General features: G+C 47.3%; 1 protein-coding gene across 2 annotated transcripts in view; it reads left to right on the top strand.

The window, feature by feature from the left end:
* The first annotated feature begins 1630 nt into the window (after positions 1 to 1630).
* The window catches only part of RAB10 (RAB10, member RAS oncogene family), a 50404-nt gene continuing 28472 nt past the window's right edge, over positions 1631 to 23562 (top strand). Inside the window, exon 1 of one of the 2 annotated variants that reach the window (XM_075144735.1) lies at positions 1631 to 1895. In XM_075144735.1, the coding sequence (XP_075000836.1) occupies positions 1769 to 1895 (127 nt within the window). In that variant the 5' untranslated portion in view covers positions 1631 to 1768. The remainder of the gene's footprint in view (positions 1896 to 23562) is intronic. The other variant, XM_075144736.1, reaches the window with a different exon arrangement.

Consider the following 23562-nt stretch of genomic DNA (forward strand, 5'->3'; position numbering starts at 1 on the left):
CCCGCTGCCGGAGTTCAAGGTTTCTTGAGCCAGAGGCTTGTACCCCACTGACCGCGGGGGGAGCGTGCCTGCAAGCGGGGGCCGTGGAGCCTGAGAAATCAAAGTACAAAGGAACAAAACCCGAGTGTCTGTCTTCAGAGGTGTGCTGAGCCGTACTTGGCAGGGGCCAGGTGGGAGGGATACGACTCGTATTAAGCCTTTTGAGGCAACTCATCCCGCAAACAGCGGGCAGGTACTGGTTGCGGAATGCTGAGTTACGTGAGTGGATTGCAGTTGGCAGCGTGCTGGATCCCGCTGCGGGACGGCTTGGGTTTAAGCGTGCGCGAGCGCCCGCTTCTTTGGAAAGGGCTGCTCCTCCCCACCTTGAAGGGGGCTCTGGCAGCCCCCCGCGACGGGGCTTCCGCGGTGACTCCGCAGCCTGGCTCTCACGGGGGCCGCGACCGGGCGCCCCGGTAGCCACCGGGAATCACCTTCACCTCTGCCGGTGGCGTGACCCCGCCGCCCGGCTCCCCTGCAAACGCACCGCCGGCAGAGGCACCCGGGCCCCCGCGTCACCCGCCTCCAGCCCCTGGGTTTGCCCGGTTTTTGCTCCCCGTTTCTGGCAGCGCCTGCCCGGGGGTCTCTCCCCGCGCAGGGCCCGGCTCCGGCGGCTCACGGGAGCTGGTACGCCCTTGGCGCCCCGGCAGCGGTGCCGGCGCTGGGCTCAGACCGGCCCTGGGCAGGCGGGCAGCCGCTGTGGGGCCGTGCTTCCCGCCCCTCGCCTTCCCGCGGGGTCCAGGGCCCGGTAGCCGCAGGCGGCCCGGTGAGGCTCGGCCGGAGGTGGTGCCGGGCCTGGGGACGCCGCCGGCTGCGGTAGCCGGTCCCTGAGCGGGCTGGGGGCCGCGGCGGGGGCTGCCGGGCCCAGGGCCTGTCCCGGGCGGGGGGGGGGCACCGGGGCCGGGCCGGGGTCCCTGGGAGGGCCCGGCGCCGCCTCACCCCGCCCGCCGCCAGGGGGCGGCCTCCGCCCCGCCGCCCCCCGCCGAGGGTCGCGGTCGCGCCCTGCCCCCCCGTGATGTCACCTGCGGGGGAGGAGGGGAGACTGGCAGGCGGCCGTACCCAATGGGAGCCCGTGAGCAAGGTGGGGAGGCGGGACTTCCGCCGGCGGCCGGCCGGCGCAAGGGTGGGAAGGCGGTGCCACCGCCCCCTCAGGCCCCGCCCCGGCGCGCGGCCGCGAGCGCGGGTGGCGTCACCACGCCGGGGTTCTGCGGCGGGCCGCGGGGGCGCGCGCCGCCCGCCCTCCCCGCCCGGCAGCCCCGTTGCCGCCAGGGGCGCGCGCGCGTGCGTGCTGACGTCAGGGCGTGCGCGCCCCCGCCTGGAGGCCTGCGCGGTTACCGAGCGGCGCGCGCAGCCTCGGCAGCGCCTGTGAGGAGCCGCCGCCGTCCGGGGGAGCCACGCCGGGCCGGGGCAGACCGAGCCGAGCCGCGCCGCGCCGAGCCGCGGGGTTATGAGGCCGGGCGCCGCCGCCTCCCCGTGAGGAGCAGCGGGCCCGTGGCGGCGCGGGGAGCGCGCGAGGCGCCGGGGCCGCCCCGCGACAGGAAGCCATTTTGTGGGCCCCCTCCTCCTCCTCCTGCTGCTCCTTCGCCGCCGCCCTCGCGAGCGGCGCGGCCGGTGCTGCCGGGCGGGGTGGGCGGGCGGACCCGCGGAGGGGGAGCCCGGTGAAGGAGGGCGGCGGCGGCGGGGGGGGCGAGCAGGGGGCCGGAGCGGGCGGCGGCGGCCGCCGCGCCTCCCCATGGCGAAGAAAACCTACGACCTGCTCTTCAAGCTGCTCCTCATCGGGGACTCGGGGGTCGGCAAGACCTGCGTGCTCTTCCGCTTCTCCGACGATGCCTTCAACACCACCTTCATCTCCACCATCGGTCAGTGCCTCCCCCGTGCCCCCGGACACGCCCTCGGCCGGGCCCCCGCAAGCCCCCCGTTCCCGCTCGGGTGGGCCCCTGCGGCCCGGCCCTGCCCCGGGGGCTGCCCTGGCCCCGCAGCTTTCGGTCAGGTTTCCTCCTCTGATGTCAGCCCCAGTGTCCCCGCGGGTCCCCAGGGACCCCCTGTCCCCACCCTGTCGCCTCCTTGCTCCCGCTGTCGCCACGCAGTCCTCGGAGAGCCGGCCGCCCTGGTCACACCCGACACCGGCTTGGCCTCTGCTGCAGGGAGGAATGGTTTGGTTTCTCCCCGCAGTTGAGCGCAGCAGTTTTCTCCGCTGTCGGTGACCCCGAGCGACCGTCTCTTTCCCTCCCGTGGGGGTTGCGTTGGCAGCTTGTCCCCCACACCCTCTGCCAGCTACAGCGGGAGCCCACCTGGCTCCTTCCGTCACTGGTGGGTCTCTAGCCCCCCTGCACGCCTGAGGGAGGTGGGGTTGCCGTCCCTGCACAGCGTCTTCACCGCTATTGATGTGGCTTAGCAGAAATGATTACACTCGTGGGTGGGGTCTGTTTTCTCACCCAACAAAGCTGTCCTTCCCTCGTTTGTGAGCGAGCCGCTGGGCTTCTGGCAAAGCTGACTTTAGCCCTTCGTGGGTGTGCAGCTCCCGACTACGGTAGTTCCTTCGACATCATGAAGGAGAGCTGTGTGTTTCCTAGGCTTTCCTCTTTTTGTTTAATGTACGCTGTGAGACAGGCCTCATACCTAACATCCTTTCTCCCTAGGTTTATCAGAGAGTTTTGTTTTTCTTCTGAACACCGTCTTCTTTTGCAGATGAGGAGTTCAGGTCAGCAGCTTCTAACCTTCTTGGTGACTGACTCTGGCAGTTTAAGAGAATTCATGCCTCTGCTCTTTCTTGCAGTACCCACTGGTGTAACGTGCAGATACCTACTGCACATCTGGAAAAAAAGAAAATCTTTCTTTTGGAGGGTTTGAATTGCATCTGGCTTTTTGTGCTTGATATAAATCCCTTAAATGATTGGCCATAGAGGTGGTCACCAAGGGTAGGAGAACACAGAGTATCGGTGTAAATCTTAGTGCTAGGTGTAAGTATGCTGCTGTGTGCTTCCTCATCAGTGTCAAAACGTCACCCTAAAAATTGCAGCTCAGACTACAAGACATAAAAAGACACTCTTAAGCGAGGCTTAGGTAATTTAAAGTGAAAGACTGTATTTGGGGCAACTAAGTGTCAAGACACAGTTGTTACTAAAAGCTCTTGGGGCCTCAACTCGGGGTTTTGCTTAGTTGTTTTGGGGGGGGTGTGACAGTCGCTTAATCTTGTCTCTTAACATCGCATACCTTGACTATGGAAGGCTGTATTTATTTTGCTGCTGTGGCAGTAGTGTAATTCTGAGCTGCTTGGCAAATTCTCGCCTGAATCACATGGTGTTTGTTGCTTTCTGAGTTTGCTGGGAAGGTTTATTTCAATTCTCAAAGTTAAAAATAGTCAACGTCTTAGTTAAGAAGTCAGCGGATGTATGGTGGCTCTTGTTCCAGAGAACTTGTGCATTTAGTGACTAGTGATTTTAGTAATTAGTTCTTCGTCTATATCACTGCAGTTTTTGGGTGTTCAAGCAGACTATCATCAGGTTTAGTAGCAAGTGTGCACGTGCGGAGTTTGGAAGCATTTCTGAACAGTCAAACCAATTTAGACCAGTAGGTATTTATGTCTGGAGTACAGAAAAGAAACTGTTTGCGGTGCATGTACACTGGAAGGCAAACAAGTTTTGTTTCCTGAACTCTGAACTAAATGCCTGGGTATGGTAGCTGTGAACACCACTTGATGACTGGCTGGTGTGTCAGACTTGCGTCTTCACAGTGGAATTTAGCAGATTTTGGGGTACAAATAGATTTTCTGTGCTGAATTCCAGGTACTTAGCTGCCCAAGGATGTCTTAAATGTATTGTTTCCTTAGTTCTTCTGTAAGTCATTGCTTAATGAGGAAACCTGGTGGGAAAGTGTCCTGTGCAAGCAGTGTCAGTTGAAAGGGAGACTCTGCATTAACACCTTTTAAAAAGCAGCCCATCCATGAAGGAAAAATCTTGAACAGGGTTAAAACACCTGTCTGCTTAGTTGTTCTCCGCATTATTACAACAAAGCGATTGAGTAATCTGTCTGAAAATAAATTATCTCAAGTTACCACTGGTAACTGCAGTTTTTAGACTTTCTCAGGTTTTCCTCCGCTGCAGCGGTGGCGGCAGCAATGGCAACCCAGGAACGAGACATGGAGCCTGCAAAGGTGCTTTGCCCGGTGGTACCTGCTGTGATAAATCCCGCCGTGGTGGCTGCACAACTTGGGCTGGCTTTGCAGCCGGAAGAGGAGAGTTTCAGGAAAAACCTCAGATGGAGTCTTTGACCTGTAGCAACCAGGAAATACTATTTCCAAAGCACTTGTGTACACAGTAGACGACATTGAAGGTGACTGGCTTATTGGCTGAATCTTTCCTTATATTTAAAAAAAAAAAAAAACTTGGTACCTTGTTAGCTCTGATTCGTGCTTCATGTTCTTCTGACCAAGAACCTGAGATAGTCAAGCGTGTAAAATGTACAGCAGTACTGGTGGCTGTAAGCAGGGACTGGTTGAGTCTTTCTAGTCTTCATAACGAAAAGTGGGTCTCAAAGAATATTGAAACTAGCCCGTGTGTATAAAAGACGAGTGAGGGGGAAGTGTTTTAATGCTATAAAATCAAAGGCTTGTCGGCATGTGTAAGTGAAGATGCAATAATAATGCATTTCACATTAGTAATCACATTCATTCACATTAGTAACTTACACTCACTTTCTTTAATCTTTACACATTTTAAGGGCTGATTAAGCATCATCCGTGATGGCAGTTTGATTATAATTTACTATACGTGTAATTTGGTATACTCTCTCTAACATTTGACTTTGAGTCACTTCAATCTAATATTTCCTGCTAAAACAGCAGTTAAGCTTTTGGATGTGATGAGGTGCCTGTGTGAATGATTTCATTACCCTGTCTAGAGGTACTATAAATAATCCAGATGGCTCTTCTGCAAGAATCCCTAAGTCATCGTAACCTCCCTGGAGGGAGCAGAGGCCCTGTCCTCAAATGCTGTGTTGCTGTTTTCAGGTAGAAAGGAAATAAATTATAAAAGACAGTCTCTCACAAACCATTCTTATTTTTAATAGCTATTCAGTAATTCTCTGGTGCAAAAATCATTTTTTGATATCTTTTTTTGAGAAATCGTGGTGACTTTTCAGTTGTGCTCTATGGATACTCTACGGTTAGGTCAGGTCTCTTGGTGGTAGCTGTTCCACTGGGCAGTGGTGTTGCTCCTTGGTGCGCCTAAGCACGGAGTACTGGAGGCTTCTCTTAAACGGACTGCTGAGTCTCCCCTCTCCCCAAACGCTACTAACTTCAGTAGTTTCTCTGCTGCCACTCATGCTACCAGCAGATTTTCTTTATTTTTAATATTAAATTGTTAGTATAAGTACCTTCCAGTCAATGTGTACTTGAGATCTTAATTTTCTTTAGTAATTTTTTTTATTGGCATTCAACGTGTCAACTTGATGAAAGCTTGAAGTGAACCGTCGAAAAATGGTATGTCAGAGCTCCGCGGGCACGCTTTGTGAAGCTCTTCAGGGTCAGCAGGTGAAGCGCTGGCCTTTGCTGCCTGGGCATGAGCAGGTAGAGAGGGCTCTTCTTGCAAGGATGTCTGTCTAAAAATTTGAATGTCAAAACTGAACTCAAGCATGTAATTGCTAGTATTTTACTAAGTAAAATGCAAATTAAGATGAGTCACAAAAAATGTTTTCCCATGAAATCTGACTACCTCTAGTAATGTGCTCAAGAGAAAAAGCGTACGTAATCATGGTGAGATTCCCTCTAAATGGTACTGATGTAGGTAAAGCTTTCATGGATCTTAACCCATGCTGAAGATGCAGTTGTGTTCTGTGTTTCTGGTCTTTATTCATGTTGACTGCAACTCTACAAATCCACAGAGAGGGAGGAAAAGCAGTGTGACTCTTGAGGTTTGATCATGCCATATTTTATTCTGAATACAGGATGCCAAAAGCTGTGCTAGGAGTGTGCAAAACTGTATTGTTTTAAATGCAAAGGTATATGAAAACTATTTTCTGATTAAATCCTTTTTTCCATCAGGTTTGTTTTTGTTTCTTTGGCCTTTGTTAGAAGTGATTTTGAGTTGCTAAGCACTTGCTTTGGAATCATTGCATATTGGTACATTTAAGCAGTGAAATTTTTTAAATTCAGTCCTCAGATATCAAAAATAGTAAATACAACAAGTTTCTTAGTACATCCTGTGAGGATTTGTTCGCCCATGATTGTGATATATTAATATTGGGAAGAAAAGAGTCCCAGATAGAGAATGGGGAAAAACTTGGTAGATTGTGGGAAAATGAACTAAGTGCAAATTATGTTTTGAATTGTGAAAATGCTTTTAGTTATATGTGGTTGCAATGGTGTTGGAAAAACGAGTAGTTTCTGGGGTCCAAAAAAAGAGTATTACTACAGCAGTTGAAAGTACTGGCTTGCTTTTTCCTTATATTCCTTTCCTGTTTCATATCTATAGCTTGGCTTTCAGGAGCAGCAACCAACTTTGAGTTTTGTTTATATTGTGCACAGGCTGTGGGTTCAGTTCATATCTGACTCCTGGCATGGAGCAGGTGAATTAGAAAAAAACCAAACCAACAAACCACCCCCCCAACAAAAACCCCACCCCAACTCCTGTTCAGTCATTTCTGTGACTTGGGCTTCAGAAATCATCAGGCAACAAGAGATGCAAAAATCATTTCTGCACATAGGTAATTGAGCTGTAAAACTTGCTGTCGTGGGAGGTTTTGGAGGGGAAAATATAAACGGGTTCAGAATAAAAGCAGAAAATTGAAGTGGGTCCATCGGTGGCTGTTAGACGTGATGGCCTGGATGCGGTTTCGAGCTTGGGAATCCCCTCAGCTCTTGGTTGCTGGAGGTGGAACCGAGTATTCTTGGGCCTGGAGAGAGTGGTTCTCCTCACCTCTGTCTGCGGGGAAGCCCAGGAGGAGGGTTACAGAGCGAATTGGACTTACGGTGCGATACGGTATGATTGAGGGTGTTTGGTCGTTGTTTTTTTTTTTTTAGTCTAGGTAGGGCCACGGATAATGAGCAGCAGTTTTGCTTGCGCATGCCTCGCAGCGCTGATGAGAAGCGTGTGGATAGCTGTATGGTGAAGAGCTGAGGAACTGAGCTGGCTGGAAACTTTTTTTTTTACATTGCTATTTTTTCAGCTGAGCTGGATCAGTTCTCTGATGTGGCTTCTTATGTTACTGTATAAATCTGTACCGGCAGAGTGCATAGAGCATCTGGGGACATGGAGACGCTGGAGTAGGTGATACTCGTGCTGAGAGGTTACTTGTGAAAATTCACTTTAGGGTTGCTGTTCCATGCTAAGAAAGCACTTGGCAGCAGCGCCAGTGCCTAGTGTTCCCTTCTCCCTGCCCCCACTATGAAACAAACCCTAAACTGGGCTTGCCTCTCTCCCTGTGCTGCTTCTGTCACTGCCTCGGGGCAAAAACAGTTGGTGAAGGTTGAGAACGCTGCTGAGCTCCTTACTCATGCACATACCTGTGCGGTGGCAGCACAGGACGTGTAGCCCTGCTGCTCCTTTTTCTGTTTGTCCTTGCACTGACATGCTATTTATGTTCAACTGAAACTAATAGGCAGCTGTTACCTAAATGTGCTAAGTTGATCAGAAGACGTGGAGACGAATGGGAAGGAGTGTGTGGAGGTTGGCTGCTCCAGTTAAGCCAGTGCTGTGTCCAGGAGGAGACTGAACTGTCGCTTCAACAGTAAGTGGCAAAGATAAAGAGTGGATGAAGTCGCTAACGTTTTCTAGGGTAAAGTGTTTTGGATTTGGAGCGCAGGCCTGTAGCTTGTGACAAGCTGTCCGAATAATCCGTGGTCTGCTCTTGAATTTTACAAGACCAAATGAAATGCCTGTTGACGTTGGTGGAAAACTTGCTCAGGAACTGATAAGCAGGGATGCAGCCTTCATTTTAGAAACCAAGGATTATTTTTTGCCTTGTTAAGTGATAAGCACAACTGGGGGTGCAGAGAATTGATTTCCTCTTGACTTCTCGATTTACCTTTTTTGAAAGAAAAATCTGTTACTCCCCCTCTCTTTATCCTGAGAAAATACTTCATCTTTTTTACCCTTGAAGTTAATATTGATACTTAATTAGAGAATCAGTTGAGATTCTATCGATAGATACTTCATCAGGGGATAGGAAAAAAAATAATCCTAAGTTGAAAGTTTTTTTTAGCTTGTTCTAAGCAGATGTTGCTCCTGTAGTCCAGCGGTGCTGCCTGCGTGGGGTTTTGTCTCGGCAGGCCACACTCGCCGTACCTGCTCCTGGCAGCCCTCGGGAGCAGGGTGTGGGCCACTTCCACCGTTCGGGTGGCAAGAGCTTGCTCTTGTCCTCCTCCTTTCTGGAGCTGTGGAAGGGCAGCGTGTTCTTGCTTGTTAGCGGCGGCGTGGAGGAAAGAGCAGGAGAATCTGCGGAAGGATGGCGGTTGGGAGCAGGCTGCTCCTGCCAGGAAACTTCATCCCGCCTGGGGTTGAGAAATGCCCAGGAAAGACATTGGATGAGAGCAGGTTGCACGGATTCACCTGGCAGCGGCAGCCGGTGCCCGTTTTGCTACGCGACCTTCTGATGACATGTGGAGAAGGGTTCTGTGTAACCCTTGCGAGGGGGTAAGGTGCTTCAGAAAGGCTTTGTGAAGAATGGGCTTGTCAAATTCCCAGTGCTTCGGGAATTCCCTGTCTGGCCCTGGGGAAACAGGAAAGGGACCAGAGCTGCTGCTGCAAGTCTTCTTGAATGTTTAGTGTTTTGGTACAACTTAACTATGTGGGTTTTTCTTTTCTGCGTGGGTTTAACTAGAAGTCTTGTGTGGGTTTAACTAGAAGTCTCCGCATGTTTTTGTTCTTTTCTGTAGATAAAACAACTTGAGGCTTTCCCACTGGGATTGTGACTGTTTTATACCGCGTAACCTGGAGAAATACATGTTTGTGCCTTGCATTTCCAAAATGTGACTTAACGCTCCCTGAGAGAGGCCTGCTCGCTTGATTGCCATTAAGCATGGAATACCTACACTGACATCCATACCTGTACAGCTTTTTCCTCAAGGATGGTTTTCAAACTGGTGGTTTTTTATATTCAGACTAATGATTAGCTCTACAGTTATCATATAAGCTGAAGCAGTTGTTGGATCAGGGACAGTGCTGGAAACAGTCTCTTCCCAGTAACGTGGGTCTGGTGTGGTGTGCTGCTTTATGTACTGGGAGTCCCTTGAGTACCGCAGTCCAGCAGGGCTGTGATCAACGTCATTGAATCACAGAATGGTTTGGGTGGGAAGGGACCTTCAAAGTCCATCCAGTCCAGCCCCCTGCCGTGGGCAGGGACATCTCCAACCAGACCAGGTTGCTCAGAGCCCCGTCCAACCTGACCTTGGATGTTCCCAGGGATGGGGCATCCACCACCTCTCTGGGCAACCTCTGCCAGGGTTTCACCACCCTCAGTGTAAACAATTTCTTCCTTCTATCTGGTCTGAATCTCCCCTCTTTCAGTTTAAAACCCTTCCCCCTTGTCCTGTCGCGACAGGCCCTGCTAAAAAGTCTGTCCCCACCTTTCTGATAAGCCCCTTTAAGCACTGAAAGGCCGCAATAAGGTCTCCCCGGAGCCTTCTCTTCCCCAGGCTGAACAACCCCCACTCTCTCAGCCTGTCCTCATGGCAGAGCTGTTCCACCCCCTGATCGTTTTGGTGGCCTCCTCTGGACCCGCTCCCACAGGTCCCTGTCTGTCCTGTGCTGAGGACCCCCGAGCTGGACGCAGCACTGCAGGGGGGGTCTCACCAGAGCAGAGCAGAGGGGCAGAATCCCCTCCCTTGACCTGCTGGCCACGCGGCTGGTGATGCAGCCCAGGGCACGGTTGGCTTCTGGGCTGCGAGTGCACATTGCCAGCTCATGTCCAGCTTTTCGTCCACCAGTACCCCCAGTCCTTCTCAGCAGAGCTGCTCTCAATCCCTTCATCCCCCATCCCAATACCGGGGCTTGCCCCGCCCCAGGTGCAGGACCTTGCACTTGGCCTTGTTGAACCTCATGAGGTTCACACGGGCCCACTTCTCGAGCTTGTCCAGGTCCCTCTGGATGGCATCCCGTCCCTCGGGAGTGTCGACCGCACCACTCAGCTTGGTGTCATCTGCAAACTTGCTGAGGGTGCACTTGATCCCACTGTCTATGTCATTGATGAAGACACCATCCTCATTGGGGGCCATCTTGGCCCAAGATCTGAGCTTCAGAACCCTTAAACGACGTGGTTACGAAGATGGGTAGTGCTGTGATAACTTCAGGTGTTTGCCGGTCTTAGGTCAGGGTATGGTACCCCTTACTTGCCTGTCCTTTGATTTACGAGGCTATCAGAAGGTTCATTAAAGCTGGTCTTGTCATGTTGTCTCATCTGTGGCTTATGAGATCAAACTCTTGGGTCTGTTTCATGGCAACATTCACTGAACAGTACGCACCTGGTCCCGAATAAGAAGTTATTCTGCCCTTTGAGAGCGTGATGTCTGGACTGGGTCTCACCAGCGTTTTACTCTTGTAGAGAAAAGGTGATTTTACATTTTACTTCAGATGTTCGGTTATTAAGTCAGGCATCTGGACATATGAATTAACCTATTGATGTCTGACGTATTCATGTGCCAAGTGTCATTTCTCCTGCTCTTCTAACCGTAGGCATGTAACCTGTTCTTTCTTGCCACCAAATCTCACTGGCAGCGGACTTCCCTATAGGTAACTAACTTGATTGCACTTCTTAAACTATTTTATTATTGCAAATCTATAGTAAATGTCTGAACTTTGATAATTAAAGTAAGTTGAAAATGTTGGTAGCAGTATCTAGATGTTTCCAGTTCCTTAGGTAGCAATCTTAATTTCACACCTTGCAAGGCTTGCTGCAGTCTGCGTCTTATCCTCTTCCCTTCCTGTTCTGAAATGGGATTCCTGTAGCTTAACTAGCTCGTTAAAAGCTGAACTGTCAGCATGGACTAGCTGTCTAGGCTCCTTCTGTAATTGGGGCGAAGGAAAATAAGAAACTCCATCCATCTGAACATGGCAGTACGTACGCATGCCTCTCTGTCACTTTAGAGGAAGCTTAGATGTGTAGCTTAAATATAGCTGTCTAATTGTTGGTTAAATGAATCCCACCAACGTTTCTGTTTCATTAAGCGTACTGTGAAATGCTTTCATCTCAACGTAACTTTTTGATCTTGCCAGTAAATGACAAATTTTTTTTTTAATTTTAGCTACTCAAGTTTCAGCCACAGGGAAATCCTCTGTGCAGGACCTCACGGACGATTGACACTTTTCCAGAAGACACAAAATGGAAAGAGAAATTCATATTATTATTATAATACAATATAGATAACTACTGGCTAGTTCTTTGGGATTTGTACTTAATGTGGTATGTCTGGGACAGCATGGACCAGAAATGAGTTCCCTGGAAAGTCTGGTGCTTCTCATTCCTACTTCAGGACTGGGGAATAGAAATGCTGGTGGTTTGCATGGAAGGGGGCTCAGAAATTCCACCTGCGAGTGTTAGACCCCTAGTTAGACCTGGACCCTAGTCCAGTCGCGGTGGCCATGTGCCACAGGGCGTGTGTCCCAGCGTGCTTGAGGCCTTGACCCAGCCGGAGACCAGGAGGATGCGGCTGCCCAGGTTCGGGTCCCGGCGGTCGCTGCGGTGCTGCCTGAGGCAGCTGCCGAGGGCAAGAAGCAGGGGACGCAAGTCTCAACAGGGAAAATTCGACCTGGGTATTAGGAAAAAATTGTTAAGAGGGTGGTCTGCGACTGGTACAAATGCAGAGAGCTGATGGGACTGCTGTCCTTGGGATAATGAAAATATTTCTAGAAGAGACCCCAAGCAACCTGCTGTGGGGTGTTAGAAGCACACGCTCCGTGCTCCGCAGCCTGCCTGCCTTCGTCTCGCTCTTGGGCCTGGGTGCCAGGACAGGACCTGGGTTTGGGTTTCGAATTCCCAGTGTGTGTCAGAGCTGCTGCTGGATACGGCCAAAAGCACTACAGTGTGGAGAGATTCCTGCGGAAAGTCTCCTTTTAATCTTCAGAGTGTTAGATAATGGCCACCAGCTTTGTAAAGAGCTTCTAACAAAGTGGTTTTTAAGAGGTAGAAGAAACAACCGATAAAGAAGGCGTGTGATGTCTTGCTCGGAGCAAGTTTAGGTGCTCCTCATCTAGCTTTTGCAGGAGCTTCAGCACTGCTGCCGAACTCTGAGCAGGCGTCTCTTTGGCCAGAGTTGCTGTCAGCATTGTGGTTTCTCTCCCTGTAACTTATGGTGCTGCTGGTCCGGCTATCGGTAACACTCTTTAACCTCAGTTCTTTCCGTGTAAATCCTGATGTCATTTTCTAACATAGTCCCTTTCAGTATCGTAGTCGGGTGCTTAGTTGCAGAATAGATGTGGGATACAGGGAGCCAGAGCAGGTTCTTTGCTGAGGCGGGATGGCTGACTGCGACCACTCCTGGCTCCCTTCAGTGCAAAGGGAAATGAGTTTATGCCATGAGAATTGAAACCAGGAGTCTCTGTGGTTGCCTTGCAAGTGAGCATCTCTTCTCGTCATCTTGTCACTGGAGTCGAGAGCTGGCAAGGTGCTAGCTTTGAGGCCTCTTTCTTCTGGCAGATGAGGTGTAGCTAACCTTGCTGCAGCGTACAGCAAACTAAAGAATCCAAACAAGTCTTACGGCCTCCAGTGCTGCCTTGGGAGAGGCCAATGTTTTGGGGTAGCAATAACTTCTGATTCTAGGCGTGTCGTGTGGCACTCTTCCAGTTTTTCCCACCCTTTCAAAGGTACATAATTCCTGTCTCTCGGGCTCTTTCTATGCATTCGAGTGTCGCAGTATCGGTAATAGCTAAAAAAGGTGATAAGACTTGCTGACAAATGTGATGCTTCTGGGTGATACTGTAGCAATAGGCTGTTTGTTTTTTTCCTTCAATCTTTTTTCCTGCTAATTAGCTTGACAGCACTGCCATTCATCTTCTCACTCACTGGAGAACTTGCAGAGGTTGGGTGGAAACATCTGTGGTATAATACTCCGAGCAGGGAGGTGCAGGAACTTTCATGGTCACGCTGTGCCATATAGCTCTGATGCTCACGGTGTGGAAATTGTCTTCGAATTCCTAGAACTTGGCGTAAACCAAAGATAAATACCTGCTGCCGTGCTTTGACTCTGTGAAGTCTCTGCGTTTCTTGATGCTGAAGGGTTCACACATTAAAGCTTTTTATGAAACTTAGGTATTGGAGCGTATGTGTAAGTTGATACTCAGTAACTGAAAACATCCTAAATCATATGGCAACTGCTTCAGGTAAATACGTGTTGAATTGCACAGATGTAGCGCAAGCAATGGAGCTTCAAAGTTGAACATGCTATTTTTAACACTAGACACAATGCCATTCTTTGGAGTCTGTTTAGGAAATAATAGGTGTGTCCTTAACCAGCAATTCCGTAGTGAAAATTTTACACAGAAAGGGCTGGGTCACAGCTTATCTCCAACCCTCTTGTAAACGGGAATGATGCTTAGATAGCATCTTAGGCTGCAGTGCTTGATGCTTCAGTAACATCAGTGCGGATCTAATGCCACCAGTGACAAAACTTGCTGCTGTGGTGTAGTCTAGGTAGCTTGAGTTAGGGTACTTTCGTAAATAATGGTAATATTTTCTGTTTGTAATGAAAGGAACTTGGTTTTCCAGCAATAAGTAGTCACTTAAAAGCACGTGCCTTTTTTTCAGTGAGTTGTAAAAGGCAGCTCATAGACTGTTTCACCAGAGAAAACATTTAAAAGTTCGAGTGCAGTAACTACCTGGCCCTCATAAAACTGCATTGTCTTAAAATCTTTGAAAAACTTCAGACATACTGTGAAGTGTGAAAAGCAAGACAAGCTTTCATTTCTCGAATATTGGTAGTGACTGCATCATGCAAACAAATGTCAAAATCTGTTTGGAAGCCATTGGAGAATCTCTGCCTCCTCAGTTCTGTTGTTAAAAGTTTGAAATCTTTGTATGGTCCCTGTGAGGGTGTTTCGGTGTGTTTTGTGGCCTTCATCTGCTGGCGTAGCTGGAACTAATCAAACATAGGTCAGTGGGTTCAGCGGAAAGTGTACGTTCCAGCAAGTCGCCTGGTCTGGAAACATAAGTGATGGTCTCCTTCCTTTCTTTGGTAGTTCTAGTAGTAAGGAGTTCTAATTACTGAAACAAGAAGTAACTGATCGGAGTTTCTGCACTGTGGTAAGTCATCGTTACGGAGGCTGGGAAGGCAGAAAGCTTCTGGGCTCTTCCTGAGCTTCTAAGTATTTATAATGGGTTGACTGGCTGAACCTTTTTAATGGCCTCCAAGACACAGTACCTGCCTCTTTGGTAAAGCTAATGCTTTTCCTGAATGAATCTACTTCCCATCATTTATGTCTTACCTGTCTTGTCAATCTGCTGAGTATAAATTAGCCAGGGTAAGTGTTAACTTGAATTTTATTTTTATGTAACTTGAGGACAAAATTACTGTTACAGCAAGTCACAGTAGTGACAAATTTTCTGTTTCATAAATAGAAACAGTTTATGTGGAAAGTGGATTCATGTACCGTATTTATTTTCCAGCTACAAATATAGCACAAGTAGACTTAGACAGGCGTGAAAACTGATTTAATTGGCTGTAATTGTATTTGAACATACTTAGCGCACATCCTTGGTGGTTTAGAGTAGAATTCCAATTAGTTGTGAATTTGTGTATGGACTGTTGGCTTTCTGGAGTCCAGACCTTTCCCTGCCGTGATTTTAATGGGCTTCACTGACAAAGGGATTCACGGGAGATATGGCTGCTTCATGTGACGCCCTCTCTAAAAATACCTGCTGGTAAAGGTGGCTGGCAGAAATCTACCACCTACGCCAGAAGTTTATTGAGTGTATTAGAAAATGAAAGCTGTAATGGCAGAGAATTAAATCAACCTTCAAACCTGGAATTGACTGACACTAAGCAGAGATTATTGCTGCATGGGAACAACTCTGAAGTAAGTACTGTTTCTTGCTAAAGCTTAATTTCCTTTTTTTTTCCCCCCTTACTACCTTGTGAATAAAAACCTTACTGTCTCTTTTGTCTCTTGGTATGCATAAAACATCACTAAAATAGTTCCTTTGTTCATTTTCTTTTGTTTTGTTTGTGGGAGCCTTGTGTAAGGTTTAGCTGCTGGAATAACAAAATGATAAAGTTTCTTTTTTCTGGAAGAAGTAACCGCTTGTGTTGAAACTGTGCGTGGTCTCATAGACTTAAGTGGCAGCGTAGGTGGTGTCAACGGGAAGCTTTAATTTTCTTTCTGAGCAGAGATTTTTTTACATGTAAATTTGTACTGTACTTTCACATGACTTCTGAAACTCCTTCCCTGGAAGGAATATGGCGAAGTGAAGAGAGGTCCTGTGGGACCCTCGCTGGTTGATCTTGCTTTCTGTGGCCACCTCAGATCTTTCCGCACAGCATGCTGTATGGAGGATTGCCTAACCCTCAGCGTTGTAGGCTGTATATAGTTAGACTTCGCTAGACAAAAGTTGTGTTAATGCTTATAAATGAGATGAAGGCAGCTGGGGAGGAGAGGATGAGAAGGCTTCATAACTGGTTCTGGCCTGAGAAGTGGCTTCTCTTCCTTCGTATGTGACAGGTTACTTGCACCAAAGTGAGTCTCTCTGAACGTTCATCATTGCCTGGGATCTCAATTTTAGTCTACTTGGCGTGAATGGCAGGTGGACTCACTGCACCCAGAATTCATGGCAGCTGTTCTTTGAACATGTCTACAGAATTGATGCTTAAGTTAAACGTGCCAGATTCCTAACCGTTGGAAACAGCTGTCACTTGATGTCCAGAACCTGGTGCCTGCATCCATTTTATTGGGAAATGGTCCTTGCCCTGGTTATCTCCTGAACTTTGCCCAGGCCCTGGCATGGAGAGTGCTAGCTCTCAAATCAAAACCATGAGATCAAAACCGTGCTGCAGACACATAGCCCACTGGCTGCAGTTCTGGTGCTGGGAACTTCCCTTGCCATCAGCTGCTCGCTGCTGGATGTGGCCAACGCTGTGCTGTCCAGCATTTAATACCCTGCAGGGTTCATGGGCATAGCTGCGGCAACTAAAGAGCTCGCCCAAAGTCCCCTAGCCTGTTGCTTTGCCAGAGGTAGGAAACCGTCTTGCTCTTTTGTACTGCCTCAGCTGTCTCCGTCAATTTAAATCACCAGCGGTGCATTTGTTAATCATCCAGAAGTGTGGCTTGAATTGCTGAGGCGTGAATGCCTGTGCCATTGTCACTCCCTCTGAACATGGAGGAGGACATGATGCCTCTCAAGGAAAGGTTACTAGAAAGCGGGTTGTTTTGAGCTCTTCTAGATTCAGCTTTAGTTCGTTAAGGCACCTTTTCCTACAGACCTCCAGTCAGGCACCTCTAATTGATGTTTTTAAGCTCATGTATCTTAGTTCCTCCTTTGGAGGGGTCATTATCTTCACTTTACAGGAAAGTTGTATTTTCTACTAATCTTTGCAAAGAAACTTCATTACTAGCTTTTTAGTTGACAGATCAGTATTTAAATATACACAGTAGATGGAGTAAGGGAGCTGGAACTTGAGATGTATGTAAAATTCTTAGTTAATCACTGTCCATGTCATTGTTGAATGAGGCAGTGACACTTTCAAATTCCTTCCAAGCGGGTACCTGTGATGGGACCTCAGCTCCGACTGTCTGCTGAATGGTACTGGTGCCTTTCTTACCTTCTGATTATTTGGATTTGCTGTTTTAATTCCAGGTATGGGGAAGAACACCACTTCATGCTGTAATCAATCTATTAAACATCTGAAACATGCCACTTGAGGAGAAGCAGCTTCATGGAATTCGTGATGGGTTGATGCTGTTCGCTTCCTTACAGCCTTGTGGCTTCTGAGACCTAAATGCGTGGGCATAATCTGTATTTAAAAGAGAAAAAGAAAAGTCTTACTGCTTGTGTTCCAGCTAATATAGAGAGTCATGTCTGCAAATATCCAGTGCCTAGTGGCAAGGTAATGGACTTCTCTCTGTTGGAGGGGAGTAAAGTGGAACGAAAGAGATTTCAAGATTTGTTACTGAGGATGATTAATTTTTTAAATATAGGTGACAAGAATAGTGGAGGGGTGGAAGGTCACAGTTGCTATGTAGGTGCAGCAGCCTGGTGTATGGAGAGCAGACAATTCACAACACCTCTGTTTCCTTGATTATTTGATTTTTTTTTTTTTAATACTGCCCCCAAGTGCTCTTAAAGAATTTCTGGTAGCAATATTGACTTCTGTGATGATTTACTCCAGAATTAACATGTAGGTGTTACCTTGTGATTTTAATATAAATCTCTGAAGATTTATATTAAACGAAGAATGATCATTGAGGAGGCTTCAAGTGAGGCTAGTAATGAGAGAAAACTTGTGGTGCACTAGAAGGCTGCAGTCTTGACCTAGATTTAATATACATCCTTGAAACGAATTGATGCACAAAGGGAGCTTGCATGCTTACAACTCGTCTGCTGCTTTGAAGGGAAACGGGAACACTTCAAAACACTTCAAGTTGGGAAAGTGCCCTTCGCTCTTGTAGTTCTGAGTCTTTTAACGCTGAACATTGTTGTTCATCTCTGAACTGGCTGGTGGCTGCGGGTGGAACGTGAGGCAGCCTGCTTGGAAAACTGGTGAGCAGCAGTGCAGCGTGAGGATCTCCCGTTTCTGCAAACAGTGAAGATGCGAATGAATTCACAGTATGTGGCCTTTCCCAGATAAGAGGTCAGGCTGGATAACAATGGCCTTCTATTGTTTGGGGGGGATTAAACCAGATATTTGGGGGGATATAAGCCACGGGACTGGATTTGTCACCAAAATGAATATTCAGCTGAGTCCCCCAGATCAGTCAGTGTTGATTTGCATAAACCAAATATCCCTGCAATGCTGAGTCTTATTGCAGTTGCTTGTTTGTTCGTGATGTGTGACAGCATTCGAAAGCACAACAAATGCAGGCATCTAGAACGGAAGAATGTAGGTCACTCTAAGACGCTGCCGTCTCGCAGGATTGTCATCTGCTTCGTTAAGAGTAGATTAATTGGTAACACTGCTAATGTCCTGTGTTCTCCCTTACATTACCAACTCTGGAATTTATCTGTATTGATACGGTATTAGTGAAACTTAGCCTGTAAAGATAGTTTTATAAAGATAGTATAAAAATCATACTGCAAACCTGAAGATTCAGGAAAGAGCCATGGGGGTCACTAGGAGGGGCTGATAGGACTTGATCAGTCTGTTGAAAAGGAAATAGACTTTTTTTTTTTCAAAGAATCCCTAGTTTAGCAAATTTTGTGTTAAAAGCTGAAGGTAAGTGGATTGTTTGGATTTTGAGAATCTACTGCGTTCCTAAAAATAGCTGCTAGAATTAAATGAGTGGTTTATTAAGACACACACCATCACACTAGCAAATCTCACTGGTTAAGAATCTTTAGCTTATCTTTACGGAGAGAGGGGTGTGGTCATAATTACTTTTCTTGATAGCTGCTCTACAAAAATACCGATTTTCAGGATACTTCAGGTTCTGTAGATCCCTAGCAGTCGAAGATGCAGCTATTCCCTTGGTAGTTTCTCTGCTTGTTACTATGAACGTTACTAAGAAAAACAGTTCTGTGTAGCTGTTGCTATCAAGGTGGTACGGGTTGAGGCTGGTGGCCTCGACGTAAAGGAGTGAACGTTACCCAAGTGACAGTTCACGAGGGTACTGACACAAAGTGTGCAACGGGTTGTTTAGTGAACGGGTGACGAGTAGAGCACTTGGGGAAGGTCTGTCGGGAAAAGAGAGGCCTCCAGGTGATAGACTCAGTCTGAGGGTGGAGGATTGACACCGGTGACTGGATGTGTGGGAAAGAGGAGTGGGAAAAAAAAGGTAACACTAATCACATCATCATTTGTGGCTGGTGGAATTAAAGTAATTAAATCGCTTGTTTCTGTTAGCATTGTCCTCCCATGCCTAGCTCGATCAAAACCAGGCTCTCAAATAGGACACTTAGGTTCGTGGATGTTTTCTCTTACCCAGTTGTTGTGGAACTTTCCTAGGCTACTCAAATTAACTGTACATTTCCTAAGCTTTCGTGTAAGGTATGTGTTACTTTATTTAGATGCAACTTCTGGTGCTCTGTAAATGCTGAATTGTCACGACTTGAAACCTTGCAGAGCAGGAAGAGTGAGTTCTTGTTGCTGGTCTAGTTTGCACACTCTGCACTAGGAAAAACTTACTGCAGAGAGGGTGAAACACTGAAACACATGAATTCATTGAATTTCTGTTTTACTAACACATAAATGCAGAGTCTGCTCGTATCTTGAGTACTTTGTTACGCTCCTGGTCACTGAATGTCAAAAATGATGGAAATAAAGGTTTAGAAGAGGACAGCAAAGACAGCCAAGCGGTCATTTCAGTGCCACCCGCTGTGTGATTCCTGATACCCTCCCTGTTGGTCCTGGGGGGCTGCTGCTGGTTCTCCCCGTGGCCTTCTCCAGGTGGTGGCTCTGGGTTCCTGCGCTGCCTGGATTCATTTTCTGGGGCCCCTTTGCTCCGACTGCGGAGGCTCTGCTTGCCGGTGCTGGCGCTGAGCTGCTGTGTCTGAACAAGTTGTGTAGGTGCTCCCTAGCCTGCCGTTGAATAGGAGTCCTGAGTCATTCTGGAGACTGCAAGGAAACTCTCATGCAAGTGTATCCTGAACGATTGTAGGGGTTTTTTGGTAAGCATTTATTTTAGGTCTGACCAGTGTGGTAGTAGCCTTTAGTTAAAATGAATGGGAATGTGCAACGTGGTCTGACGTAACCACGAAGTGTTGTCTGTCATCTGTGTGCAGTGGGTACCCTACGTTATTTATAGCTTATTTTGTTTTGCAGCAGTTTGTATGGAGTTACCTTAGGCTAATAGCAGCAGTCAGATTGCCTGGCTCCATGTATTTAGCTGGTGAGAGATACCTGATTGCCGCCTCTGTTCTCCATCCGCATCTGGCTGTGGTGTTTAATTACGCTGCTTAGCTTAAATTTTTGGAAAGCAACTTACAAGCTTCTTGCTGTGTGAGGATTTGGTTACAATTTTGGTTTTGCAGAGGAACTAAAATTACCTTGAGGGCAGAACAGTAACTCAGTCACTGACTGATGGTTGCTACCTGGTACGGTTTTCTGCTCCTTTTGTTTTTCCACTCCCACCTGTTCCCCTCCGCTAACCAGATCAGGCAGGTTCAGAAACATCTTGTTAGTTTTTGAAAAAAGTTTTGTTAATCTATTAATTATTAAATTTATTATTAATTTTCTTTTATATAGGTGCCTCATTTTTGCTTTGTCTTACAGCAGTGTTTGCTTGTAGTGGATAATGTCCCTTCAGTTTCTGGAGTCGCCTGCAACAGTTGGTGCACTTGCAGGTTTTAGTGTGAGGTCAAGAAAAATAAGACAAAAGGAGAAGTCTTGCTGGAGAGTGTAGCTTGCTCCGTGCGTCAGTCTCAAGCTGTTGTCTTAGCTGTTTTTATTGAAATGAAGATGATAAAATGGACTTGAGACACGTAAGTAACTTGCCCCGGCTTTTGTAAGGAGAGGAACTGGCGCTGGGCTTGCAGTTGTACCTGTACTAACCAGAACCGTGTGTCTGCCTGTGCAGAGCTTTGCTTCTGGCCATGCAACTCCTTCCTTTCACCCGCTCTTCCCCAGCTCCCCACCAGCACGGGCAAGCGCTGGGGTAAAACCTGAGGTCCCTGGCTCTGAAATGAGCCACCTAAGGATAGTCCAGACCTGAGGCCTCCGTAGCCCACGTGGCTGTCTGACCTGATTGTGCATCCTGCGGTAGGTTGGTGTGTGGTGGGTGATCCGTGACCGACTACAACTCTCCGGGAGAGCTATGAAAGAGATCTGTGGGGCTGGGGCATGAGGACTTGCGTGGTTTTTGCAGAACTTGCATTCAGTGATCTTGGTTTTCACCTTTCCAAAGCAAGAGGGGAGCTGTTTGGTTTTTTTCGTGGAAGTTTGTGTTAAACAACATTATTTTTTTTATTTCTTCAGAGAATTCATTGCCACGCATTAAGTGTAGAAAAGATTCATACAGGTGCTGATATACATACGACTATGTGTATGTGGGAGGCTGGAGATATGTCTGTGTTGTATGTATGTGTACACATAAACAAAAGAAAATCAGCAGATAAGCATGCCTGTGAAGTGAGCTTTCTCCTGAAAGAGGAAGACTAGTTGTCTTATTTACGTAGTTACCATCTTGTTTACTCAGGAGATTAAATGTATTTGAAAGCTGGAGAGGAGGGTAGATTCAGTACTGTAAAACCAAGAGGTGTGGAGCTGCCATGATAACTGTTTTTACATCCTCCTACAAACGTATGAGCAAAATCAGTATTGCCTGCTAAGCTGAGACTAAGGGCACTGTGTGTTTGCACCTTGTCAGACTCTAAAGCATCGATAGGCTTCTCGTGTCGATTTGATGGCTCGTTTTTTGTTGCTGGTCACGCTGTCTCTCCCTCTTCCCACTCTGTTCCTTCCCAAGGAGCTGACCATGCTACACGTGATCAGGGCTAAAGACAAGGAAGAGTTCAAGTGCAATGTAATCCCTCTCTCCTGATGAATAAATGTCTTGTTAGAGAAAGTATGTATGACCTAAAGTATCAGTTCGTTACCTGGACCTATAGCGTCTCAATACTGCTTAAAAGAAGCCACGTAGTCCAGGTTTTCAGGTTTCCTTGTCTCTGATAATCTCATTCAGACTTGCTTTAGTGAGCAAGGGTTTGAGACTTTGTCTAGTGACTCCTTTTATAGTTTTATTACATCTTTGTCTGGAGAAAGAAGGCAACACAGAGATCTATCTGTTAGAGAAGTCCATGTGAGAGCCAAGGTACAAGCAAAAGGGGAGGATAACATGGGTTCCAGCTCCTTTTAGAGCCCGGTTACTAGAGTTTTCCCTCCTCTGTAGTTGAATGCCATGCTTTCTGCCAAAGGTAGCGAATCATGACTGTAGAGGCTTGTCCCAGCTAGCCTAAAGCTTCCTCCTGTTCCTTACCGCATCAGCTGAATTTTGCTCTCTGATAAAACTTAGGCTTTCACTCAAGCTTTTGCCAAAGGATGAGTCTGTGAATAGTTTGAGTTTTTCTTCCAGAACAGTCTGAATGGTGATTAGTTTGCAGACTTGCAAGGTATTCCTAAATACTCTATCAAAAGTTGCGAGTCTTACACGTGGCACGTTGTGATCGATGCCTATTCTTTTCTTACCTCTCCTGGACAAGTGAAAGGAGACATCCCTGGGTGCCCTGCGGGCCCTGCCGCTGCCTCCCTGGCAGCCCTTGCTCAGAGTGAGAACTGCAGGCCATCTAGCACCGGGGAGAAGCCCTGCTGCAGGCAAGGCGAGAGACTGCCTGGGAAAACGCAGTCCTTGGATTTCCTGCTGAGGAACGGGAATTGAGATTATTGCTGGATAATCTAATCTGTAAGTTTGTCAGCTATAAATGAACTGCTTTTAAGAAGTCACTGCAGTATCAAAACAAAGTTCAATTTAAGTTTCGCTGAGAAGCCGGTTTGGTTTTTTGTCTTTTTGTTTTTTCATATGATGTGGAGTTAAGGTCCTTTAAAACAGGTTCGTATATGTTTGTGTAATCCATGTGTACTTGCACAGGTCTCTGTCGAGCTGGAATCAAGTGGTGCCAGCGTGCCTAGGCACAAAATTATCACCTGGCATGGGGTTTGCTATTGCTTCTCCAAAATAAACTCTTCTGTCAGAATCTTGTGCTTGGAACACCTTTCACACCAAGTGCAAAGTGTTGTCTTAGCAAAGTCCCAGATCCCACTATGGGGTGCGACACCTGGAAAACCCAGCGTTGAGCCTTTGTGCTGAAAGTGTGAAGAAGGCAGAGGAACTTTAGCAATCTAATTCATAAAAAGCCTCTGAAAAATAGTATTTGTACTTAAAATGTTGAGTGTCGTTGGGAATGTTGTATATTCATACTGTGTAGGTATGAATACCTCGTAGAATAAATGCTTTGAAAGACCTGAGTAGTAACTGAGATCACTAAGAGCTTAATTAAAACCAGAACTCTCATCTCTTGCCTGATACGCTGGTGTTGGGCTTACTTTGGAAGGAAAAGTATATTTAGATCCGAAGCTTTCTTACAAAATATTTGATCTTAACTACTTAATTGATAACAAATGTTGATGTCTGCGTATTCTTAGTAAAATAACATTCTGAAGTATTAAAGCTTGTATGTAGGACTTGTGTTGACTTTGGAGAGTTTATAATTCTCGATATGTTTAGAAAGGTGGTTTCTGGGAGGGGTTAGAGGAATCAGCTTTTTATTAGTGTTATGCTCTAGACATTAATAAACTTGATAAAGCAGTATCTGGATTAGGAGTTTGTTTCAGAAGTCGTCATCTGCATTCAGGTGTCAAGCTTAAGAAAGTCTTGCAAGATTATAAATCTGTCTCGAGAATTGAGGGATCTCATAATCAGGTAGTTGCATAAAAAGACTGGACAAAGCTCTGCAGAA

Source organism: Calonectris borealis, chromosome 3 (genome assembly GCF_964195595.1).
Source record: "Calonectris borealis chromosome 3, bCalBor7.hap1.2, whole genome shotgun sequence".
Lineage (NCBI taxonomy): Eukaryota > Metazoa > Chordata > Aves > Procellariiformes > Procellariidae > Calonectris > Calonectris borealis.